The sequence below is a fragment of the Chiloscyllium plagiosum genome, unplaced genomic scaffold, assembly GCF_037043375.1.
Source record: "Chiloscyllium plagiosum isolate Xiang-an unplaced genomic scaffold, Cpla_swu_hap1 HiC_scaffold_7, whole genome shotgun sequence".
NCBI classification, from domain to species: Eukaryota; Metazoa; Chordata; class Chondrichthyes; order Orectolobiformes; family Hemiscylliidae; genus Chiloscyllium; species Chiloscyllium plagiosum.
The window spans coordinates 73,749,382-73,774,112 of NW_028270145.1; the positions used below are offsets into that span (position 1 = coordinate 73,749,382).

The following is a 24,731-nucleotide window of genomic DNA, read 5'->3' on the forward strand; positions in this document are numbered from 1 at the left end:
GTTTTTACCAGGTTTAATTGGAAGCACTAGCTTTTGGAGTGTCGCTCTTTCGTCGGTGGTTGTCCATAAATTCTATAAATTCATTCTCCTGAACTCTCTACAGCAGAGAACTAGGAGAAAATGAAGACCACAGATGCTGGAGCTCAGAGTCAAGAGTGTAGTGCTGGAAAAGCATCTGCGGTCCTCACTTTCTCCTAGTTGATTTCAACCTTACTGTGAAGCCTCTTCCAAGGATGCCTACCTTGAAGAAGTTCTCCTCCTTTCTTGATGAAGGGGTTTATGCCCAAAATGTCAATTCTCCTGCTCCTTGGATGCTGTCTGATCTGCTGTGCTTTTCCAGCACTACACTCTCGACTCTGCAGCAGAGAATTTCATACATTCGCTATTCACTGAAAGGTGAAATCCTTCACTTCTCAATTTTAAAGTGAGTGACTCCTTATTCCATAACTATGTGCCCCAGTTTGAAATTCCATCAATAGTGGAAACATCTCTTTGGGATAGTTGTAGATCTCCCAATCCTAAACCTTAACATCAATGCAGGAGATAAGTGATGCCATTTCTACAAATGGTAGCTTTTCATATTCTCGCTTTGTGATGAGGAGAGTCAAGCAGCTTGGGCAATGGGATTTGTCATCATTATTGGGTTCCCCAGTTGTGGGACATCACAGACTGCACTCAGGTTACTCTAGCAGACCCTAGCACCAAGTCATAGAGTCACAGAGTCATAGAGATGTACAGCATCTCTAGAGAAACAGATCATTCGGTCCAACCCGTCCATGCCGACCAGATATCCCAACCCAATCTAGACCCACCTGCCAACACCCGGCCCATATCCCTCCAAACCCTACCTATTCATATACCCATCCAAAAGCTTCTTATATGTTGCAATTGTACCAGCTTCCACCACATCCTTTGGCAGCTCATTCCATACACGTACCACCCTCTGCGTGAAAAAGTTGCCGCTTAGGTCTCTTTTATATCTTTCCCCTCTCACCCTAAACCTATGTCCTCTAGTTCTGGACTCCCCACCCCCAGGGAAAAGACTTTGCCTATTTACCCTATCATAATTTTGTAAACCTTTATAAGGTCACCCCTCAGCCTTCGATGCTCCAGGGAAAACAGCCCCAGCCTGTTCAGCCTCTCCCTATAGCTCAGATCCTCCAACCCTGTCAACATCCAACCCTGTGCAAACTCCACACAGGTGACTGACTGTGTGGAGTTTGCACGTTCTCCCCGTGTCTGCGTGGGTTTCCTCCGGGTGCTCCGGTTTCCTCCCACAGTCCAAAGATGTGCAGGTCAGGTGAATTGGCCATGCTAAATTGCCCGTAGTGTTAGGTAAGGGGTAAATGTAGGGGTATGGGTGGTTTGCGCTTCGGCGGGGCGGTGTGGACTTGTTGGGCCGAAGGGCCTGTTTCCACACTGTAAGTAATCTAATCTAATCTAATCTAATCCTTGTAAATCTTTTCTGAACCCTTTCAAGTTTCACAACATCTTTCCAATACGAAGGAGACCAGAATTGCACACAATATTCCAACTGTGGCCTAACCAATGTCCTGTACAGCCGCAACATGACCTCCCAACTCCTGTACTCAATACTCTGACCAATAAAGGAAAGCATACCAAATGCCTCCTTCACTATCCTATGTACCTGCGACTCCACTTTCAAGGAGCTATGAACCTGCACTCCAAGGTCTCTTTGTTCAGCAACACTCCATAGGACCTTACCATTAAGTGTGTAAGTCCTGCTAAGACTAAATGCACCTCACATTTATCTGAATTAAACTCCATCTGCCACTTCTCAGCCCATTGGCCCATCTGATCAATATCCTGTTGTAATCTGAGGTAACCTTCTTCGCTGTCCAGTACACCTCCAATTTTGGCGTCATCTCCAAACTTACTAACTGCATCTCTTATGCTCACATCCAAATCATTCATGTAAATGACAAAAAATATAGAGGACCCAGCACCGATCCGTGTCACAGGCCTCCAGTCTGAAAAACAACCCTGCAACACCACCCTCTGTCTTCTACCTTTGAGCCAATTCTGTATCCAAATGGCTAGTTCTCCCTGTATTCCGTGATATCTAACCTTGCTAATCAATCTCCCACGGGGAACCTTGTCACACACCTTACTGAAGTCCAGATAGATCACATCAACTGCTCTGCCCTCATCAATCCTCTTTGGTACTTCCTCAAAAACTCAATCTAGTTTGTGAGACATGATTTCCCCTTCCCCCACCTATCCATAATCAGTCCTTGCCTTTATATGTCAGGATTCCCTCCAATAACTTGCCCACTACCGATGTCAGGCTCACTGGTCTATAGTTCCCTTCTTAAACAGGAGCACCACGTTAGCCAACCTCCACTCTTCTGGCACCTCACCTGTGACTATCGATGATACAAATATCTCAGCAACAGGCCCAGCAATCACTTCTTTACCTTCCCACAGAGATCTCAGGTCCACCTGATCAGGTCCTGGGGATTTATCCACCTTTACCCATTTCAAGGCATCCAGTACTTCCTCCTCTGTAATACGGTCATTTTGCAAAATGTCACCATCTATTTCCCTACAGTCTATATCTTCCATATCCTTTTCCACAGTAAATGATGATGCAAAATACAAATCAACAGAAAAGATTTCCAATCCATCAATGTTCAAACTTTATGTAACCATTATTACCAAATTTTGGAGGTCTGCACTAAATATTCTGAGACTTGCCACAGCTCTTAAATACTAGGGAATGTTAGAGATTCCTGACTCTTTGTAAGATTCATCGGCCATACAGGGATGGCTGCTGGGAAACAAGAGCTACATCAAAATATAAGGTCACCTTCCATCTAAACAACAATATGCATGCACTGTGCACTTATATACAAAAAGGCATGTTTTATTACTTTCTGACTTATTTTTCACTTATTTTCCATCCTCTGTGGCATTCTCAAACTTTTGACCACTTTTAATGAGATTGAAGTAAAATGTGATCACTCCTAAATGTCCTTTTCCTCTAATCAAATTAGTGTAAACTTCTAAAGCAAAGTGAAGAAAACAGATTACTCTGAAACATGGGACAGTTCATGGTAAACTGATGCATGTGTGTGCAAAAGTACAAGAATGTTTTGCCAAGTGTATAATACTTCTCTTGTAGTTCTGAACTGGGATATTGTAACAGTAGTCATCCACCTTGAGTAATACCTAGTGCCAACACATCACATGATTTTGCAAAACATTTATTTTTATTCATAGGAACAAGTTAATTGATTGAATTGGTCCTAGATATCAGCATACTCCGACTATATGTTTACTATCAGGGAAATGGAAGCCCAAATAATCGGTTTGGACCTGTGTTTGCTAGTTTCTAGCATCCATTCAATGTTCACTTCAAACAGCAGAGCACAGACCATATTGATTGTTCAGGATCAACATCATGCTGTGGCATGATGCTTGTCTGAACCACGTGACTCCCTTCACTGCTATTTGATTAATGCCATATAGGACCCATAGCAGCTCATGGTGCAATCTACCTCTGGGCAATTCAAGTAAGACTTCTATGTGAACAAATTTCTCTTCTACATTTCTATGTAGTCTTGGTTTGATGAAATGTCCAATTAAAAACAGATCACCCAAATATGAGGTTACGTGAATGGGATTAGTGGTGGATATGAGGAAAGAAGGGACAGCTGAACTGGGAATAACCTCAGCCCGAGACAGACAGAAGCACAGTCAATTGTAAGATGGTATGATGGCTGTAGAAGAAGTGTGCATATGAGTCATCTACAAAGACAGTCTTGTATCATGGACTCGTGAAGAAAACTATGTATTGTTAAGTGTCAGTGGAATGGTATAAAGAATTTTCCAATTACAGTCTTCCTTTGGTAGAGAGTTTAGCTAATGGAGTGGTTAACCTTTGCTGGCAGAAAATACATGTAAACATGTTGCACCTTTTTCAACTCAGCAAAGTAGGGGATAGCCATTCTCTGGTTCATTTCAAAGGGAAATGTCTTGGGAGATCACAGTTGACCTTAACATTTAAGCAAAGCTTGGCAAACACTATTAAACAGTGCATTCTCCATGGCAATGCCTCTATGGAATCAGAGTCCACTCATTAACCAAATAACACTTTAAACTCCTAAAATACTGTTTTCCCTTTACTTTGGTATTTCTTGTGAATCACCCTGACGAATGCAACATGAAATGCTCATCAAAATATGCCATTTTTCAGCATACTCATGTTTTGGCCAGTGGCACAGTGGTTAGCACTGCTGCATCACAGCACTAGGGACCCAGGTTCGATAGCAGTCTTGGTTGATCGTGTGAAGTTTACACATTCTTCCTGTGTCTGTATGGGATTCCTACAGCTGCTCAGTCCAAAGATGTGCAGCTTAGGTGGATTGGCCATGTTAAATTGCCCCATAATGTACAGGCCAGGTGGGTTAACTATGGTAAGTATGGGGTTACAGGGATAGAATGGGATGCTCTTCAGAGGGTTGGTGTAAACTCAATGGGTGGAATGCATTGTCGGGATTCTCGTCTGATTCAGACAGCAGATGATTCCTCAGTTTAATTTCTCATCTCATAGATACCAGTTCCAACAGTTCACTTAAGAACTGGCCTATTAAACTATGTGCTTAATTTTTTAGGACATGATTTGAACATACAAACTGCTGATTTAGATACAAGTCTGCTATCAATGAGTCAATGCTGACACCTAGTAGTTTCAGCATTATTTGGTAATGGTGGAGACTTAAGGAATTAAAACAGCACTGGTGTAGTGACTGTATATTTTCCTCAAATTACATTGCCAAGGAGCAGTTCATTGAAATCAGTATTTTGCATTTCCTGCAGAGTCGCACCTTGCACAGGAATATGTCTCTCACAGAGTGTGAAATCTTGCAGATGTGCAATTTTAATAGATAGCAGCTTGACTTTAAATGGAAGGAGTTAATTAATGGTAATCAGATGTGTGTGGAGGCTAATATTCAAGAAATTTATAAATAACTATTCCTTTTCCTGATGTTATTATATAATGGGATGGAAATAATTGAAGAATTATTGAGATAACTGACAGTTTGTGATATGTCTCACAATCAGAATGTCATTACACTTTTAAGAGACATGCTTACGATACCATTACTGTTCGACAGCGTATGAGCTGAGGCTGTAAAGGTCTCAAATGCCATCTTAACTGAATCACTTGAAGCATGACATGCTAATGAAAGCATACTGCTTTTTGAAGCCAAATATCCTAACATGTCAGTGGATTTTTCAATATCAGATTGCCATGTCTAGTTTCTTATGTTATGAGGGAGAAGTATTGCCACATCAGGTAAAGATACTCAGTTAGAGGCAATGCACACACCGTGGTGGTTATGGTAGATTTCTGTATATACAGGAAATCTGGATTTAAAGGCCAGACCCCAGAATAGAAGTGATCAACAAAATTGTAGTGATCAACAACACTACAACACTGGCAACAAGGTTAGTCTTATAAAGGCGTATGAACACAAGCATATCAATGAGGTGTAGTGTTAACCAACGCAAATGACAAATTTATTAAGATAATTAAGCTTTGCACATTGTTAACCTCACCAGGTTGACAATATAAGGACAGCAAAGCTTTTATGACTATTAACAGTATATGTCCTGTAAGAGCAGGGTGATACATCTTAAAAGCTAAAACAAAACACAGGCGTTAATGACAACATGTTACTACAATGTTTCCTCAGCAATTTGCACTGCACAATACAACTTACCAGAATCCATCTCATGCCAGGATTGGCAGAATCACATTGTAATTCCCATATGCAAGCTTACCTTAGTTTCCTGAAATCTTCTACCTGATCCAACAGGTCCATCAGGCGCAGGACTACCAGGGTGCATATATCTCAGTATAGTCACAGTTCATGAGATTCAAACTGTACCCATAGCAGAACAGACTACATGTGATACATCAAATTGAATTTGGAGGCATTCTCTGTTGCACATTGACCAGAGCCAATGTAAACAAAGGCAATTGGCATCTGCCAAAGATGATCTACTAAAAGAGTTTCAAACAATCATTGTCCAGTGATGCCCTGAAAGAATTAAAACAGTATCTGAGCTGATTAATTCATTTTGGTCAAACAGAGAAGAGTTTGGTGTCTTCTGGCAGGTTGTTTTAAAGGACAAATATGTTCTAATACCAAAAGTGTTATGCCATGGCATCATATCCATGTTACACCAGGGTATTGAATGCATAAATCAGGCAGCATGTGAATTTATGCACAGGTCAGAAACGAATCAGGACATGAAATGATTTGTGAATATATGTGATGCAATGCCAAACATATCAACCCCAGCAGCAGATGGAGCTTTGCTATCCACATGACATTCCATCCATTGCTTGGACAAAAATAGCTCCAGATCTATTCTGTATTCATGCAGATGCTTACATCCCTGTGATGGATTACTCCTCCAATTTTCTGTTGTTCAATGATTTAGCAGCACAGTAAGTGTGACTGTGACTGACATATTGAGTGTAAATTTTAGTTTATTTGGCATACCAGAATGGATAGTTTTCAGCCATGGACCACAACTCAGTGGTAAAACATTTAATGATGTGTTCTATGTGACCTTATAGAGGTTTATAAAATCATGAGGGGCATGGATAGGATAAATAGACAAAGTCTTTTCCCTTGGGTAGGGGAGTCCAGAACTAGAGGGCATAGGTTTAGGGTGAGAGAGGAAATATATAAAAGAGACCTGAGGGGCAACGTTTTCACGCAGAGGGTGGTACGTGTATGGAAATGAGCTGCCAGAGGAAGTGGTGGAGGCTGGTACAATTGCAACATTTAAAAGGCATCTGGTTGGGTATATGAATAGGAAGGGTTTGGAGGGATATGGGCCAGGTAAGACTAAATTGGGTTGGGATACCTGGTCTGCATGGACGAGTTGGACCAAAGGGTCTGTTTCCGTGCTGTACATCTCTATGACTTTATGTGGGATGTGACTAAATCACATCTTTATCCCACTACCCATGCTCAAATGGTCTAGCAGAATGTATGATATGTACATCAAATCAAGGATCATTAAGTACAAAAACAGATATAGCTGGAGAAACTCAGCAGTTCTGGACTGAAGAAGTGTCACTGGACTCGAAATGTTGACTCTGCTTTCTCTCCAGAAATGCTGTGAGACCTGCTGAGCTTCTCCAGCTATTTCTGTTTTTGTTTCAGATTTCCAGCATCCACAGTTTTTTTGATGGATAATTAGGTATCGAGCAATAAAATAAGATTTTTGTGTTGCATTGCTGCATTTTCATGCAACACCAATGGAGAAGGGATTATTTTAACCAATATAAGGATTGTCGAAAGGTCAATTGAGATGCAGGGTGTTCTTCATCCAGGCAAAGGAGAATGAAAGAGATACACAACAAATAAGCAGAATAAGAGTTACCAAAATTGTACTCGGGGCAATTGGTCCAAGTTATAAATACAAATCCAAACATTTGGAAACCAGCAAATGTTTCTAAAATATTCAGCCGGCCCAGGTCATATGAAGTCATCACTGATCATGGTGCTACATTGCAAATGAACAGAAGCCAGCTCAGATCCAGGTATGACACATCAATCAAGCACACACATAGTGAGCTAGGAACCTCAAATGATGAAAAATATGCAGTGACATTGAGTGACATCACCAGCAGCAAGACAATGAAAGTGTCAAACAACTGCAACAGTGAAAAACACTGACCTCTTCAGATGGGTGTACAATCAACAGATCAGTATGAGTTGTCAGACCTCCACAACATTACATTGAAGTTTAAATTGCTATTCTTGTAAACTTCATTTTACCTGTTTGAATAATTTTCAAATTGACAGCTTGTGTATATGTGCAACCATGTATGTCTATTTGAAGTTGTTTTAACTTTTAGAAAAAGTGGACAATATATATGTCGCATAGTCAAAAAGTGTGGTGCTGGTAACATCTGAAGACCAGAAGAGTTCAGGAATGATGAAGGGCTTATGCGTGAAACGTCAACTCTCCTGCTCCTCAGATGCTGCTTGACCTGCTGTACTTTACCAGCACCACACGTTTTGACTATGAGACATATACAATTCTCCTGCTCCTCAGATGCTGCCTGACCTGCTCTGCTTTTCCAGCACCACACACTCGACTCTGATCTCCAGCATCTGCAGTTCTCACTGTCTTCTATATCTCTCAGTCAGTATGTCAATATACCTTTAAGAGACATGCTTGTGTTATCATCGCTGTGTCATATGCATGTGACCTGAGAGTATAACAGCATCAAACACCATCTTAACTCAAATCACTTGAAGCATGACATATTGCTCTTTGTAACCAAATTGCCTAATACTATCGCAGACACTTGTATTTATGGATGTAATAATTATATGTAATAGTCAGTGGTTTTAGATGTCATTTGGATCCTTGAAAACATAAAAACATAGGAATGGAAGTAGGTCATTCAGTCCCTCATTCAATTGTTCAATTATTCAATGACATCATGGCTGATATGTGGCCTAACTCCATATATCTGCCTTTGGCTCATATCCCTTAATAGCTTTGCTGAACAAAATTTCTCCATTTCAGATTAAAAATTAATAACTGATCCAGCATCCATTGCTATTTGTGGAAGAGAGTTACAAATATCTACCAGCCTTTCTGTGTAAAATTTCTCCCTGACCTCTCTCCTGTACAGTGTGGATATAATTCTGAGACCATGCCACCTAGGTCTAGAATCCACAACCAGTGGAAATAGTTTATATTTTTTCGGTCCTGTCTTTTCTGTTCATACCTTGTAGACTTTGATCATATAACCCCTTTCTGAATTCTATGAAAACAGGCCTAATTGTTTAATCTCTCATCATAAATTAACCCTGAAGTCCAGATATCATTCTTGTAGGCCTACGCTGTACTCCCTCCAAGGCTGGAATGAGACAGATCTGTTCACAGTACTCCATGCGGGGTCTAACCAGGGATCTGTATAACTGCAATGTAACTTCTTCATCCCAGTACTCCAGTTCTCTTGACATAAGGCCGGCATTCCATTAGCTTTCTTGATTATTTTCTGCACCTATCATGACATTTTAAAGATCAATGCACCCAAATGCCCAAGTCTCTGTGGACATCACCGTGTTTAACTTCATACCATCTGGAAAATACCCTGATCTATCTTTTAAATTAATATCACATTATCCATACCTAGGTTCTTATGTGTGAGGGATAACAGAAGCATCGCTGCTGAAGGCAAAACTCGTATCAGCTTCTATTTTAACTCGCTTAATCTAAATTACTGTTGTATCAAGATCTATTTGTAATTTTTACCAGGTTTTATTTCTCGAAACTGCACAAGTGAGGGGTGGTCTGATACATTCCCTGAATACAGAACAGCTTGTGGATATGATATGGATGATACCACAAATGATGCCAAGGTGTGTATGTAGTAACACAAATATGCCAGAGTGAACACATCCAGCATCTCATGTGCTCTAATGATTGTTTCATGACTGTTTGTTCAGTTTTGTTCATGGAATCGAATTGTATATGCATTTGCAAAGATATCAATGACATAGATAACTAAATCAATGAAAATATGCTGAATACAGTTGAGTTTATTTTGAAAATGTTATTTGTTTGTATTTTTATAAAGGAAGCATTCTACATGAAACTGAAAATCATTTACACTGTGGGAAACAGCATTTCTTTCATATTCCTGTTCACAGCAGTCACAATCCTTAGCTTATTTCGGTAAGTGCAACTTCAGCAGTATCAGTGTTCATAAAAAATTTGCATTTATGTATTTGGGGGAACAAAATTGCATATGACAGTAGGAACATCAATGATCAAGGCTATCCATGGTCCCAAGTTTTATGAGTCATCAGGAAAGGAAAAAAATGTTTTGTTCACCTCACTAGCAGCTACTCAGAAAGTTTTTGTAAGCTTCAGAGTGCAGACCTGTTCTCATCTGGTCTTTGATTGAGCATGGTACTTTAAACAGAGGAACAGAGGTCTCCGTGAGTAAGTAGCAGTGAAGCTCTTTAACCAAGTAGATTGAAAAATCATCAATGACATGCAGGACAGGATATTCTATTGTTGGCTCCATTCCACCAGCAGGGAAAGTGCAAGCTGGGAACCTGCACATGCTCTCACTGGGAATTAGAGCATAATTTCTGAGAATGTGGTCAATACATCCAAATAAAAATGGAAGAAATGGAGTCTGATGCTAAATGGCAATGCTTCTTAGAAAAAAAAAGTCTCCACCACATTTTAATTAAATTAAATGAGAATCCTCACATGTAAAATTATGTTTTAGGGCCAACTAGGTTGTTTGACACTAACTATCACTGATAATATGGTTACAACTCACTTCCCTGAGTGCACAAGCTCTATGTTTTCCTGTTGTCATAGTAGGAAACTATTGGGAAAGTAACCCAGTTTCAATTGCTATATTGATTTCAGAGTATGGTGAGGACTATAATTGTACATTCTGTGAAGGTATCTCTGACAACACACATCCGGCACCAGAAATGGCTGTTTGATTTAGTCTGTGACATTGATTAACACTATTAGCCTCATCCATATTGCTGTTGCAAAACAGGCTCTTGGTATTGTCATTCACATGATCAGCATGAACCAAGCATACTCCAATACATTTCCCAAAACCAGAAATGGAAAACCAGCCATGAAAGCTATATGCCTTTCCCATTCTCCTTAGCCAGCCCAATAAATGTAAAAGCTGGAACCAATAAATGAAGTTCAACCAATTTACAAACCAGCCTGTGAGTATTTTAATATGCCCAACTGTTTCACCTTAATGTTAACCATTCTAACTTCTAGTCCAGTCTTTTCCTCTACTCTTTGTATCCAGTGATCCCACTGTCCATTTCCCACAGGCCCCATTTATTCTGTTGTACTTGGGCGTGCCTTTAGAATGACAAAACTTGTTATTGGTGCTAGAAGGCAAAAACTTACAACTCCAGTTATATTGTCTCCCTTTCTGCTATCAGCACTGCATTTTCCCAAAGCCAGAAACCATGAATAGAACTAAGATAGACTTTGTCTTAAAGTTTTAATTTTTTTCCCTTATCTGTATCTTCTATAATTAATATAGGCACCATGGTATAGCGACATATATACATTTCACTGTGCCTTTTTTTGTAAAAAATACTAGTCACAATAAATTACTATTCTATTCGATCCAGTCCCCAATATTGGCATTTGCAATACTATGTGACATATAGTGTTATTTTAAAAGAGATAGAAGCATAGATAAGTTTAAATAGTTTAGAATGGTAACTAATATAACTGAACTACATTGCACATTTTACAGGAAGCTTCACTGTACCAGGAATTATATTCATATGCATTTGTTTGTGTCATACATTCTTCGTGCAATTTCAATCTTCATAAAAGACAATGTCCTGTTTTCCAGTGAGGATAAGCGTCACTGCACTATTTACCCGGTAATTATTTCATTACCTAGCAACATTTATCATTATTTCTCGTGGTTATTTTAAAGTGCTAAATTGCTTAAATTATTGTTAAGAATTAAGCAGAATGGTATGATAAAGAGGCAAAAACTTAGTACAAGATACATCGCTATGATCAGTCATTGATTAGGTAAAAGTCACCATAGTTGTACCAGAGCATGCAGTTCATTAAAGAGAGACGACTGATGTGGCATAACCTTAGGGTCAAAAAGGAGAGTCTTTCATGGTAACCTCAGCCAGTGCAGGATTTGATAGCCCCCCCCCCACCCATGGACACTGTTGCCACCATCCTGCATGCAAACCAGCCATCTGATCAACTGAGCTAACCAATGTCCTTAAATAGGAGTAAGTGATGACTGCAGATGCTGGAGATCAGAGTCGAAAAGTGGGAGGGCACTACTGAATGATGTGCATTCACTGCCACCTTTGAAAAGGACACAATAGGAAAGAAAATAGCGGGGACTACACCAGAATAGTGAATCTTGACCTGTGAGAGGGTTTGTAGACCCACTGATATGAGGTCAACAGCATTTCATACAGACCCATGCACTGCACAAGACACAGACCTGCAAACCCCTTAATTCCTGGCAATGCTAATGCATTGGCTCCATCTGTCTATACACCTCCCTTCTCCAGATATTGCTGCACACTTCATTCACCATTACTTTTGGACACAGAGGCCAGGGTAAGAATAGGGATGTTTGACCATGAGGGGCAACAGTAGCAACAGAAACAATTGCACAGTATACACTTTGTCTACATTGTGTTCACATGCTGTAGGCAACTGTCAACAGAGACATTGATCCAAGGTACATCCTGTACAGACATGACATTAGGCATCATGCCAGCAATGCTACAATTGGGACTATGCAGAGAATCAAACAACATCGTGAAAAAGTAATAGAATTTATATAAATGTGAATTATATAAATGTCAAATTTTATCTACATTATCATCATGCCCCCAAACGATTATTGGCTCAGGCTCTGCAGCTAGGCTAGAGAGACCCTGTCCAGCACTGGAACCCATTGGCCATGGGAGGGTAGGTTGGGCCACCACAGAGACATTTGTATCTGGATGGCCCTTGACATACTGAGGGTTTTCACATCAGAGGCAAGTGGATCATCCTCAGCTTGAACCTTTTGGGGCAGAGAGGAGCAGGCAGGGTAGAGGTGGAGGTCCCAGCTATCTCTTGAGTGTCCTGAGAGGAGCCATCTGAGAGGCCTGTATGTGGTTCCTCTTCCTGCTGGCTGCTTCCTGGCACTGCTCTGTGTCCTTGTGAGGAAGTGGCACCGACAGTGTGTGCTAGCTTCCCTGATCCAATGCCTTCGGTCCTGAGCCAATGGCTGGGGCAATGGCGTGCAAGTGTGTGCTCCTCTCTAGCTGACCTTGAGTAGGCTGGAGCTGGCTCCCCATGGCAATAACCAGGCCATCCATGGAGGTAGCCAATTACATGGTGAAGGAACTGGGTTCCTATAGCATTGCTGCACACCCTGGACAATAAGTGTTATTGACCTCCACAGAGCTGTCCATTGGTGCATATGGCTGAAGTCCCTGACGCTGATTCCACCAGTTTCTCTCCTGCATAATACTGATTTTTGTCAGTCCTCTGAGTTCCAACTGCCGAGAGCAGTTTTTCCTCATTAGCTCATGTAGCCATTACATTGAGCTGCTGATCAGCTTGTGCTCCCAAATCTTCTAGCATTAATGTTCACCACCAAGGTGCCAGTATCTGGGCTGGTGGTAACTGCAGGAGGCAGTTTTGCTGACATTATTGCTATTTATACATACATACACAGCCTAGATCAATAGTATTAATTCATTATTATAGTGATATAAAAATAAAGTTAATAGTGTATCAATTTAGTAAGTTACCTGAACCAAAATATAGAAATTGCTTGAGAAACTCTGCAGATCTTGCAGCAACTGTGGAGAGAACGCAGAGCCAACATTTGGAGTGTAATGACCCTTCTTCAGAATTCTATTTTCCCTCTTCAGATGCTGCCAGACCTATTGACCTTCTCTCACAATTTCAGATTTTTAATTTAGATTTCCAGCAACCACAGTTCTTTGTTTTATAATAACAAGTTAACCTGTTTCTGTAGTAAAAGTAGTAAAGGCTTGGCCAGTGATTTATTGTCTTTTCTGTTTACTTTTGTTCCCAGGTTGAATGCAAAGTCGCTATTGTTTTCTTCCAATACTGTGTCCTGGCTAATTTCAATTGGTTGCTCATAGAAGCATTGTACTTGCACACACTTCTGGCGGTATCTGCCTTTTCAGAGCAAAAATATTTCAGATGGTACATCATTCTAGGATGGGGCAAGTTTTACTTTGAGAAACTAAATCTCATATTTTTGTATAATTCTAAATCTTCTATTTTGAGAAAACGTCCATCCTTTTTTCCTTCATCTAATAGTCTGATTTTCCCCTTCTTTTGTTGTTTTTGTTTTACATTTTTCATATTCAGGTGCACCAGCAGTTTTTATCATACCCTGGTCAATTACAAGACAGATATATGAGAACACTGGGTAAGCCAAGTTTTCATGTAAATAAAACCTAGAATCAAAAACATTTGTTGCCCTAAAGAAACTTTCATATCAAACTTTCTTTATTGCTTTACTTTGGAGGATAATATTACTTTAAGTAATATTACTTTAAGATATGATCAGCAAAACCAAATTATAGATTAACCGAACTAAAACCTCCAAAGCTACAGCATATTTATACATAAGTGTAAAAATACATGGTACCTACAAGTGCACATTATGTTAAAAGTCTCCAAATTCTTTAAATGGTTTAGAATTGTTTTCTCAAATTCCATTGAACGATAGTGAAATTGTTTACCATGTTATTTGAGAAAAATAGTAACTATTGCCCTCCTTACACTTTGACAATTGTTCCTTAATATTTCATTCTTATTTCAAGTTTAGTGTCAACTTTATATCTATAATATGCTGATGCTAAAGGGTTGAGAGTGTGGTGTTTGATCGGCACAGCAGGTCAGGTAGCATCCGAGCAGCAGGAGAATCAATATTTCGGGCAAAATCCCTTCATCAGGAATGAGGCTGTGAGCTGAGGGGACGGTGAGATAAATGGGAGAGGGGTGGGGCTAGGGGGAAGGTAGTTGAGAGTGCGATAGGTAGATGGAGGTGGGGGTAAAGGTGATAGGTCGGAGAGGAGGGTGGAGCAGATAGGTAGGAAGGAAGATTGACAGGTCATGAGGGCGGTGCCACGTCGGAAAGTTGGGACTGGGATAAGGTGGGGGAGAGGAAATGAGGAAACTGGTGAAATCCACATTGATGCCTTGGGGTTTAAGGGTCCCAAGGTGGAAGATGAGGCATTCTTCCTCCAGGCATCAGGTGGTTAGGCAGTGGCGATCGAGGAGACCTAGGACCTGCATGTCCTTGTGGAATGGGAGGAGGAGTTGAAGTGTTCGGCCACGGGGCAGTGGGGTTGGTTGATGTGTGTGTCTTGGAGATGTTCCCTGAAGCACTCTGCAAGTAGGCATCCTGTCTCCCCTATGTAGAGGAGGCCACATCGGGAGCAACGGATACAGTAAATGACATGTGGAAATGCAGGTAAAACTCTGATGGATGTGGAAGGGGGAAGGTGTGGGTGCAGGTTAAGCAATTCCTGCAGTGGCAGGGGAAGGTGCTGGGAAGGGAAGGGGGGTTGTTGGGGGGGTGAGGTGTGGACCTGACAAGGGAGTCGCAGAGGGAATGGTCTTTATGGAAAGCGGATTGGGGTGGGAGTGGTGGGGTCCGTTTGTAGCTGGTGGAAATGGCGGTGGATGATGCGATGTATATGGAGGTTTGTGCGGTGGAAGGTGAGGACCAGGGGGCGTTCTGTCCTTCTTGCGGTTGGAGGGGTGGGGTTCAAGGGTGGAGGTGCTGGAGGTGAATGGGATGCACTGGAGGGCATCATCAAATACATGGGAGGGGAAATTGTGGTCTTTAAAGGAGGAGGCCATCTGGTGTGTTCTGTCGTGGAACTGGTCCTCCTGGGAGCACATACGGCGGAGGTGGAGGATTTGGAAATAAGGGATAGCGTATTTACAGGAAACAGGATGTAAGGAGGTGTAGTCTAGGAAGCTGTGGGAGTCGGTGGATTTGTTGAAGGTGTTAATGTTAAGTCGGTCACTGTTGATGGAGATGGAGAGGCCCAGGAAAAGGAGGGAGGTGTCTGAGATGATCCAGGTGACTCTAATTCCCAGCATCTGCAGTCCTCAGTTTCGCCTGATGCTAAAGGATGACAAATTAAAATGTATTAACTATGAATATGTAAATACAGCACCAGCATAATTAATCAAATAATTTGTCAGATTCATAGTGTTCAATCATTTAAAATCAAAGAAACAGCTTTATAATTTCTATAATCCATAGCTGCTGGAATGTTAACTCAGATGTACGGATATGGTGGATCATTAAAGGACCTCCAATTGTATCAATTTTGGTAAGTATTTTTTTAATTGAAGATGATTCTGATTTCTTGTAAATTATTATTGTAAGTGTACATTTTAACCAACTTGGATTGTACACCCTAGGTACATCAGATATTTTAGAATTTGCAGAATAATGTATGGTGCATGCACTTATTTCTTCAGATGTGGTAGCTTTTGGTAATATTGTAAAATAAGCTTGACAAATCAATCATTTGTTATACACTTTTTCTGATATCTCTTTCTATTGACATCAATGAAACAAAATTTAGGTGGGGTGTATAATGTGTACCCACTCATTATCACCCATTTGACATTATCTCTAAAACTGAAAATGACTACCAACAGTGCTTTGATACCTCTGATTCCACACCTATCATTTTCAAGATTGAATTGGCGAGACAGGTGCAGTTTGGTCCATTTAATTGTATTTTTTGTTTCAACATTGTGCATTAATATCATGTTGAATGTGAAGCAGTCATAGAGATGTACAGCATGGAAGAAAGACCCTCTGGTTCAACTTGTCTATGCAGAGCAGGTTTCCTAAATTAATCTAGTCCCTTTTACCAGCATTTGGCCCACATTCCTCTAAACCTTCCCTATTCATATACCCATCCAGATGCCTTTTAAATGTAATTGTACCAGCCTCCACCACTTCCTATGGCAGCTCATTCCAAACATGCACCACACTCTGTGTGAAAAAGTTGCCTTTTAGATCCCTTTTATATTTTTCCCTTCTCACCTTAAACCTATGCCCCCTAATTTGGACTCCCCTAAACTGGGAAAAAAAACACCTTGGCTATTTACCCTAACCATGCCCCTCATGATTTTATAAACCTTTATAAGGTCACTCCTCAGCCTCCGACACTCCAAGGAATGTAGCCCTAGCCTTTTCAGCCTTTCCCTATAGCTCAAGCATTCCAACCCTGGCAACATCCTTGTAAATCTTTTCTGCACCCTTTCAAGTTTAGCAGCATCCTTCCTATAGCAGGGAGACCCAAACTGCACACAGTATTGCAAAAATGGCTAATCAATGTCCTGTATAGGTGCAACATGACCTCTCAACTCCTATACTCAATGCACTGACCAATAAAGGCAAATGTACCAAATGCTTTCTTCACTACATAGGAGCAAATTATTGCAGATATTGGAATCTTCACTGGGGACAAAAAATGCTGGAAATCACAGTGGGTCAGTCAGCATCCTTGGAGATAGAGCAAGGTAATTTTTCGAGTCTAGATGACTTCTCATCAAAACATTAGCTTGCTCTTTCTCCATGGATGTGGTCTAACTTGCTGTGATTTCCAGCATTTTTTTTGTTTTCAGCCTTCTTCACTATCCTGTCCACCTGTGACTCCACCTGCAAGGAACTGAGAACCTGCACCCCAAGGTCTCTGCTCAGCAACACTCCCCAGGACCCTACCATTAAATATATATGTCCTGCCCTGATTTGCCCGACCAAAATGCAACACCTCACATTTATGTAAATTAAACTCCATGTGCAATTCCTTGGCCCCTCAGATCAAAGTTATGTTGTACTCTGAGATAACTTTCTCCATTGTCCGCTACCACCAATTTTGGTGTCATCTGCAAACTTACTAGCCTTTTCTCCTATATTCACATCTCTTGTAACATTCTGAAATTTCTCAATGATTATAAGATAAACCAAATTTTTTTTTAAAAATCTGAATTTCTGGTGACTGCCTAAATTAAAAGAATCACATAACAAGTCTTCACATTTTAAGATCTTTACTATTTTGACAATTATGTGTCAATTAATTTGAAAGTCCCGTTTGCTCAATAGCTTTTCCTCAATTCATAGAATCTCACAATACAGAATGTGGCCATTTGACGTCATAAGTGCTGCCAGAATAGTGTACTGACTGACTTTACCACGAAGGTCCCACCATCTTAATCTCTCCCTCGATTGAGGCCTGGTGTCCCTCAGGTTAAACCACCACCAGTTGTTTCTCTGTAGTGAGAGAACAACCCTATAATCTGCCAGGACCGTGGTGACTTTATATTTTTATACTGACCTATATAATTTGCAGTGTATGGTCAAAAAGAAATATAGGAACATGGAAGATAGGAGCAGGAGTAGACCAATCAACCTCTCGAGCCTGCTCTACATTTCATTATAATCATGGCTGATCACTGAGCTTAATACTCTCCAAATCCCTTGATGCCTTTGGCCACAAGAGCTATATCTATCTCCTTCATAAAAAAGACATTATGTTTTGACAGCAACCATTTTCTGTTGTAGTCTATTCCACAGACTCACCACTCTCAGGTGAAGAAATTTCTCCGCATCTCAGTACTAAAAGGTTTACCCATTACCCTTAAACTATGACCCATGGATCAGGACTGCTCTACCATCGAGAACATACGTCTCACCTGTCTAATCCTGTTAGAATGTTTTAGGTGAGATCCCCCTTCATTTTTTTAAACTCCAGTGACTGCAATCCTAATTGGCTTAATTCCTCCTTATGCATCAGTCCTGCCATCCCAAGAATCAATTTGGTGAACCTTTGCTGCACTCTCTCTATAGCAAGAACATCCGTCCTCAGATAAGGAGACCAAAACTGCACATAATATTCCAGGTTTGGCCTCACCAATGCCCTCTGTAATTGCACCCAGACATCCTTGTTCCTGTACTCAAATCTTCTTGCGATAGAGGCCAACATCAATCTGCCTTCTTTACTGCTTGCTGCACCCACACTTACTTTCAGTGACTGGTGCTCAAGGATACACAGGTCTCATTGAACATTCCTCTCTCTCAATCTACAGGCATTCAAATCATAATCTGCATTCCTATTTTTAGTACCAAAGTAGATAACGTTAGATTTATCCACATCATCCAGCAGGTCACTGAGGGAATGCAATTCATTTTATTTTGTGGTACATCGCAGAGTTTGCAGTGCCCAATGAGTGATGTCTATGCAACAAGTAGCAGCACCCTATACCATGGGAAAACCTGCAATCCTCTTAAAACCCAAGTGATTTCTCCACTTGTTCCTCTCTGGAAAGGAGGATTGAAATGAAGTGTATATTCAGAATGTTAGTGATCTCTTTTACAGACAGCAAACTATGAGATATTACAAGTATTCCCTTTCCAGACTGGAAGAAGCCAGACACTGAAAAGCTACACTGACAATGTAGCGTATGCTTTGCTTTTAGGTTATAGTTGAGGTTGCAACAGCTGGTAGATTTCAGAGAAGACATTCTTCAATGTATTTCCTTAAGAAGCTTCAGCTAAGAGACAATCTCACTGAACCCACTAGATTGACATGATCTCTTAATAACAGCCTTTCTTCTGCCTCCTGTTCCTTTCACTTCTTGTTCTGTTTGATCCTCTGATCATTCTCTGAGTTATGCTGTAATCTAGAAAGAAAGTCTACCAGTAATGAATGGTTTGTACAGAAGTCTTTTACTCATCTCTTTTAACAGTTACCACGCAGCTCCCTGTAGATGTTAGCAATTTGAAAGAATTATCAAAAGCGTCAAAGACAAATAAAATCAAAGAAGTAATCATCTGAAATCACTCAGCAAATAAATATCATAGGTGTGTGCTTTCCTTCTGTTTAAGGTATTAAGTAAAGATATTCATGTATATGGACCAAAGGCAGGTATTAGGCCACAGATCAGCCATGATCTCATTGAATGGTGGAAAAGGCTTGAGGGGCTGAATGGCCTTCTCCAGTTACTGTGTTCCTGTGTATTCAGTTATGAGCAGTTAAGCGATGATGGTAGATGGAGCATTGGGATTCAAAGTGGCAGCACTGGTATTAAATCAAGTATTTTACAATGATTAACATGATTACCTCTGCTCGGTATCATTTTTAATGAATGCTTCTGTTCCATCAAAATGACATTCAGTGTGACTTGTATTTGCAAAAGTGTTTATACTCACTGGGAATTTTTGGCTCTCTTGGATGACTTGCAGAAAATGGATGTTACGGTTCTATATTTTGTGCTATGGGTACATATTTACAAAGCTAGGATCACAGACATTTCTGTAAAAGCTTTATCAATGTGCCCTGTTGACTTTTAAACTGTACATCTTTACTTTTATTCTATTTCACAGATCAACTTTATTCTCTTTGTGCGCATCATTAGGACATTAATGAAAAAACTAATTATGCCAGATGCAGTGGGACAAGATTTAAACCAGTACAGGTAAGTGATTATACCTATCAGCCCTTTTAATTTGAAGCATATGTGAAATTGAATGTGGCTTTGAAAAAGTCAGTGAGCTAGATTGGCAATCTGCTCCCCCCCGACCCACTCCCCACCCCCACTGCAGCAACTCACTAAGGATCTTTCGACAGCATCTTCCAAACCTCCAATCTCTGCCATTTAAATGCAAAAGGGCTTCAGGCACAAAGGAATACCATCACCTGCAAGTTCCCCTCCAAATCAGAATACCAGTTTGAAAATACACCACCATTCCTTCATCACTGATAAGTGAAAGTCCTGAAATCCTCCACAGGACAGTGCTGTGACTGTACGCACACCACATGGAGTGCAGTCACTGCAGCAATTCAGAAAGGTGGCTTACCACTGCTCTTTTAATGCTGTTAATTAGAGGTAATAAATGCTGGACTTGCCACAGCCTATGAACAAATTTAAAAATATACCACATAATAGTACTGCAAAATCCAACCCAGTACCTACTTCTATCCTAAACATATACTATTTGCCATCCTGAGTTGTGTCCAGTTCTTTAACATTTAGAAGTTTTAAAAAAATACTGAGTGTGTGCAGAACAAACAGGAAATGAAAATGATAACAAATTGATACAAGAACTGAGAATTTTTGGGTGGCGTTTTATGGTCTTTCTCAAGGTGTATTTCGAGGTGAGGAGGGCATTTGGGAGGAGAGTACTGTATTAGACTTGCTCTGCCAGAATTAACTCAAGGATAGGAGGGCCCATGGGTACATGTACAGATCCATTGTCAAATGAGGCCCTTAAACATACATTTAAACATACATAGAATCCTTACACTGCAGATAGAGGCCATTCAGTCCATCGATCTGCACCGACCCTCCAATGAGCATCCCACCCTATCCGTGTAAATGCACATTTGACATAGTTAACCCAACCAGTCTGCACACTACAGAAAATTTAGCGTGGCCAATCCACCTAACCTGCACATCTTTGGACTGTGGGAGGAAATGGAAGCACCCAGAAGAAATCCCCGCAGACACAGAGAGAATGTGCAAACTCCATACAGACAGTCACCTTAGGCTTGGATTGAACCTGAGTCCCTGGCGCTGTGAGGCTGCAGTGCTAACTATTGTGCCATCAAGCTACCAAGTGGACATTTAATGGCTTATTCCACACCACTGGTATTTTAACCCCAATACCAGGCAGCCTGCCAACATGCAGTGGGCATGACAGCAAAAGCAGCAAGGAATGCTATTGGTCTCCCAATGGGCTTTCCATCATTCAAAGGCACTCAGTTGAACGCAACATTGAGAAAGGGGCTGCTGAGGACCAGAAAGCACTGGCCCCATCACCTTTGCTGCTGTAACTCATACCTTCCTGCACCATGGTCTCTGTGAAATGAAATTCTCTTGCCAATAATGTGACCTGGTATTCATTTTCTCCAGCATTGTCTGTATTTGTTTCTGGTTTCCAGCATCAGCAGTATTTTGCTTTTAATCTAGTGAGGTGACAGGTGAGATTGCAAGGGGTCTTTTTGAGACCTCCACTGGATCAATAGTTTTGCACTTAATAAATCTGAGATTTTTTTCAAAAAGAGGCAATGTTTTTCAAATGTCCAATGCAGTGAGTCTGATATGGAAGGGAGGTTCCCTGATAAATCTCGGTTGAAATGCAAGAGAAATTTTTTGATGCAGACAGCTTGCTCTGCATTGCTAGTAGACATATCACATGCATTGTGAGTGCATTAGCACCCTGCAGTTGCAGTGCTAGCAAACACAGCCAATAAGGTAGGCAGCGAGCATAGTTCCAGCCAAACTTACAGCCCTGGCCTGCCAACTCACTGTTAGTGACGGAGAATTCCTATCATAGTGCTCAGTTTTCCGTGCTTTAATTTAGGAAGAATGGCAAAGGTAAGGCAAGCATATTGATGTAAAGATGTTATACTCAGGATGACTAACTTGATGTCCAGTGAGAGAATACAGAAAATAGGACATTACCTATTTTTCACTCTGTTGGGGAAGAGTGACAATAAAATGACAAATTATCATATAATGATAGAAGATGGAGAGAGAGTAGTTAAATCCAAAACTCTTCATCCTATATCTAAATAAGGGAAACTATGAAGGAATAAGATGCAAATTGTCAAAGATGGATTAGGGAACCTTACTAAAAGGGTTGGCAGTGGCTAGGCAATGTCAAATATTTAATTAACATTTTTGTGAATTACAATTTCCATTTTGCACAAAAATTAAACAGCAAAGGTGGCTCAACCATGGCTCACAAATGAAATTAAGGATAGTCATGGATGCAAAGAGGACAGATATAAAATTGCCAGAAAAAACAGCAAGCCTGAGGGTTGGGAGCAGTTTCGATCAAGAGAATGACAGTCAACTTGCAGGAACATAAAATCTGACTGTACAAACCTCTATAAAAATGTGAAGAGAAAAATAATAGTATAGATTAATGTAAGTTCCATACAGTGTGAAATCAGTCAACTTTGCTTGTCAGAAGGAGAGATCACTTTCACAGTTTATTGTTCAGGGAAGCTAGAGGCACCATGGGAAGAATGGGAATAAATCTTGCTTTTGTTTCTCCATTTTAAACACGTGGGAATTTGGTGCAGAGTGGAGGAGGTGCTTTTTGTTTTATTTTTGGTTCATAGGTTGTAAGGTTTTTAACAGGATAAATTGAAGTCCAGGATTAAGGGCCCACCACAAAAGAAAGTGACAACACAGGAAAACCGTAAGTTCAGGCCTCCTAGCAGTATTCAGAATGTGGGGAAGAAACAATTCAACAGATAGAAGAGACATGAGGGACTTAAATAAGCTGGTGGACTGGGAAAATCAGGCTGGTAGCAGATCTCAAGAAAAGGAATATATGGAAAGTTTATGAGACTTTAGTTTGGAGCAGCTTGTGGTACAGGTAATTCTAGACTTGGAAATGTGTAATGAGACAAACTTGATTAGAGAGCTAAGGTAAAAAAAAACCCGAGGGGACAGTGACAATAATATGATAGAACTTACCCTACAGTTTGAGAAGAAGCTGGAATTGGATGTAACAAAATTACAATTGAGTAATGGTAGCTGGAAAAACATGGTCACTGATTGGAAGGGGAGCCCAGCAAGGAAGATAGTAGATCAGCAATGGGAGGAGTATTTGGGGGGTAATGAGGAGGCACATCAGAAATGCATCCCATGGAAGAAGAAACATACTAAAGGGAAAGACGAGGCAACCATGAGTGACAAGGGAAGCCAGAGACAGCATAAAAGTAAAAGGGCAAGCATGCAGTGTGTCAAAGATTAGTAGGAAACCAAAGGATTAGGAAGCTGTTAAAAACCTGCAGAGGGTAACAAAAAAAGCAGAAAAGGGGGAGAAGATGAAAAATGAGGGTAAGCTAGTTGGTAAAATAAAAGTGGATTGCAAGAGTGTTTTTTTTTCAGGTATATAAAAGAGTGGGCAAGAGTGGGCATTGAATCCATGGAAAATGAGGCTGGTGAAGTTGTAATGGGTAACAAAAAACTGGCAGAAGAACTATATAAGTATATTGCATATTGTAGATGGTACTCTATTCTGCCAGTGTGAGTTAGTTAGGGAGGGACTGTATGTTTGTAAATGTGGAGCCAGTCAAGCAGGCTGTTTTGATCTGAATGGTGTCAAGCTTCCTGATTGTTGTTGGAGCTGCACTCATCCAGGCAAATAGAGAATAGTCTATATCCTCCTGACTTGTACCTTGTAGATGGTGGGAAAGTTTTGTCTGTAGTTTCTGGCCAATGGTAACCCCTGGAACATTGATAATATGGGATTCAGTGATGATAATGTCATTGAATATTAAGGGAAATGTTAAATTCACTCTAGTTGGAGATAACCATTGCCTAGAACTTATGTGGTGCATTTTTTTAATTCATTCACAGGATGGCATCACTTGTTAGGCCATCATTTATTACTGTTATGACACGGCAGTGAACCCCTCTGTTAATTAAACCAAACACCCAGAAAAGCTCACCTTGCCTTGTATTCTGGTAAAATATGAGTGACAGAGAGCTTCCAAATTTCACTATTTACAGAAAATAACATCACTTTATTTCTTAACGCTAAAAGTGAACATTAAACAACTATTCACAACTCTAAGCCCCCCCTTTCTCTTAAATACTTATATCTGTCTCCAACTCTCTAACAATATACTATTCCAATAAGACACTTATTAAACTTACATCAGCTTAATTTCAAAACCACACAACTGCTGTCTTCTGTGTCTTTCTTCTTCTGGCTGAGGATTTCCCTGGGTCATCTTCTTTCTTTTTACTGTGAATATGTTTCGCATTAAAAGGTACCTTTGATAGAGAGTGTTTCCTAATTTCTTGGAGAGCAAGGTGTTGGCTGTCCTTGCATTTCTGTCTCTACCACAGTTGCTCTCTTTTCAAAATATCTGCATTTTATACCTCTCCTCTTCATTAGATCATCCTCATTGGTTCAATGTTGACAAAACAATAAATTCAAACTTGATTGGGTTTTAGTATCTTGGGGCATAATTTAAACCGATTGGTTAAAACCGACTGTTGTCAAAATAGCAACCAAAACTCAGGTATGCATTTCATAGCCAAATGTTACATATTTTCAATTTTCCAGTACATTCTGA

General features: G+C 40.4%; 1 protein-coding gene across 1 annotated transcript in view; it reads left to right on the forward strand.

Moving 5' to 3' along the window:
- LOC122551681 (secretin receptor) overlaps positions 1-24,731 on the forward strand; it is a 62,538-nt gene that overhangs the window by 26,381 nt on the left and 11,426 nt on the right. Inside the window, exons 4-10 of the mRNA XM_043693991.2 lie at positions 9,328-9,431; positions 9,650-9,747; positions 11,330-11,462; positions 13,655-13,808; positions 13,957-14,017; positions 15,872-15,941; positions 20,012-20,103. Of these exons, the coding sequence (XP_043549926.2) occupies positions 9,328-9,431; positions 9,650-9,747; positions 11,330-11,462; positions 13,655-13,808; positions 13,957-14,017; positions 15,872-15,941; positions 20,012-20,103 (712 nt within the window). The remainder of the gene's footprint in view (positions 1-9,327; positions 9,432-9,649; positions 9,748-11,329; positions 11,463-13,654; positions 13,809-13,956; positions 14,018-15,871; positions 15,942-20,011; positions 20,104-24,731) is intronic.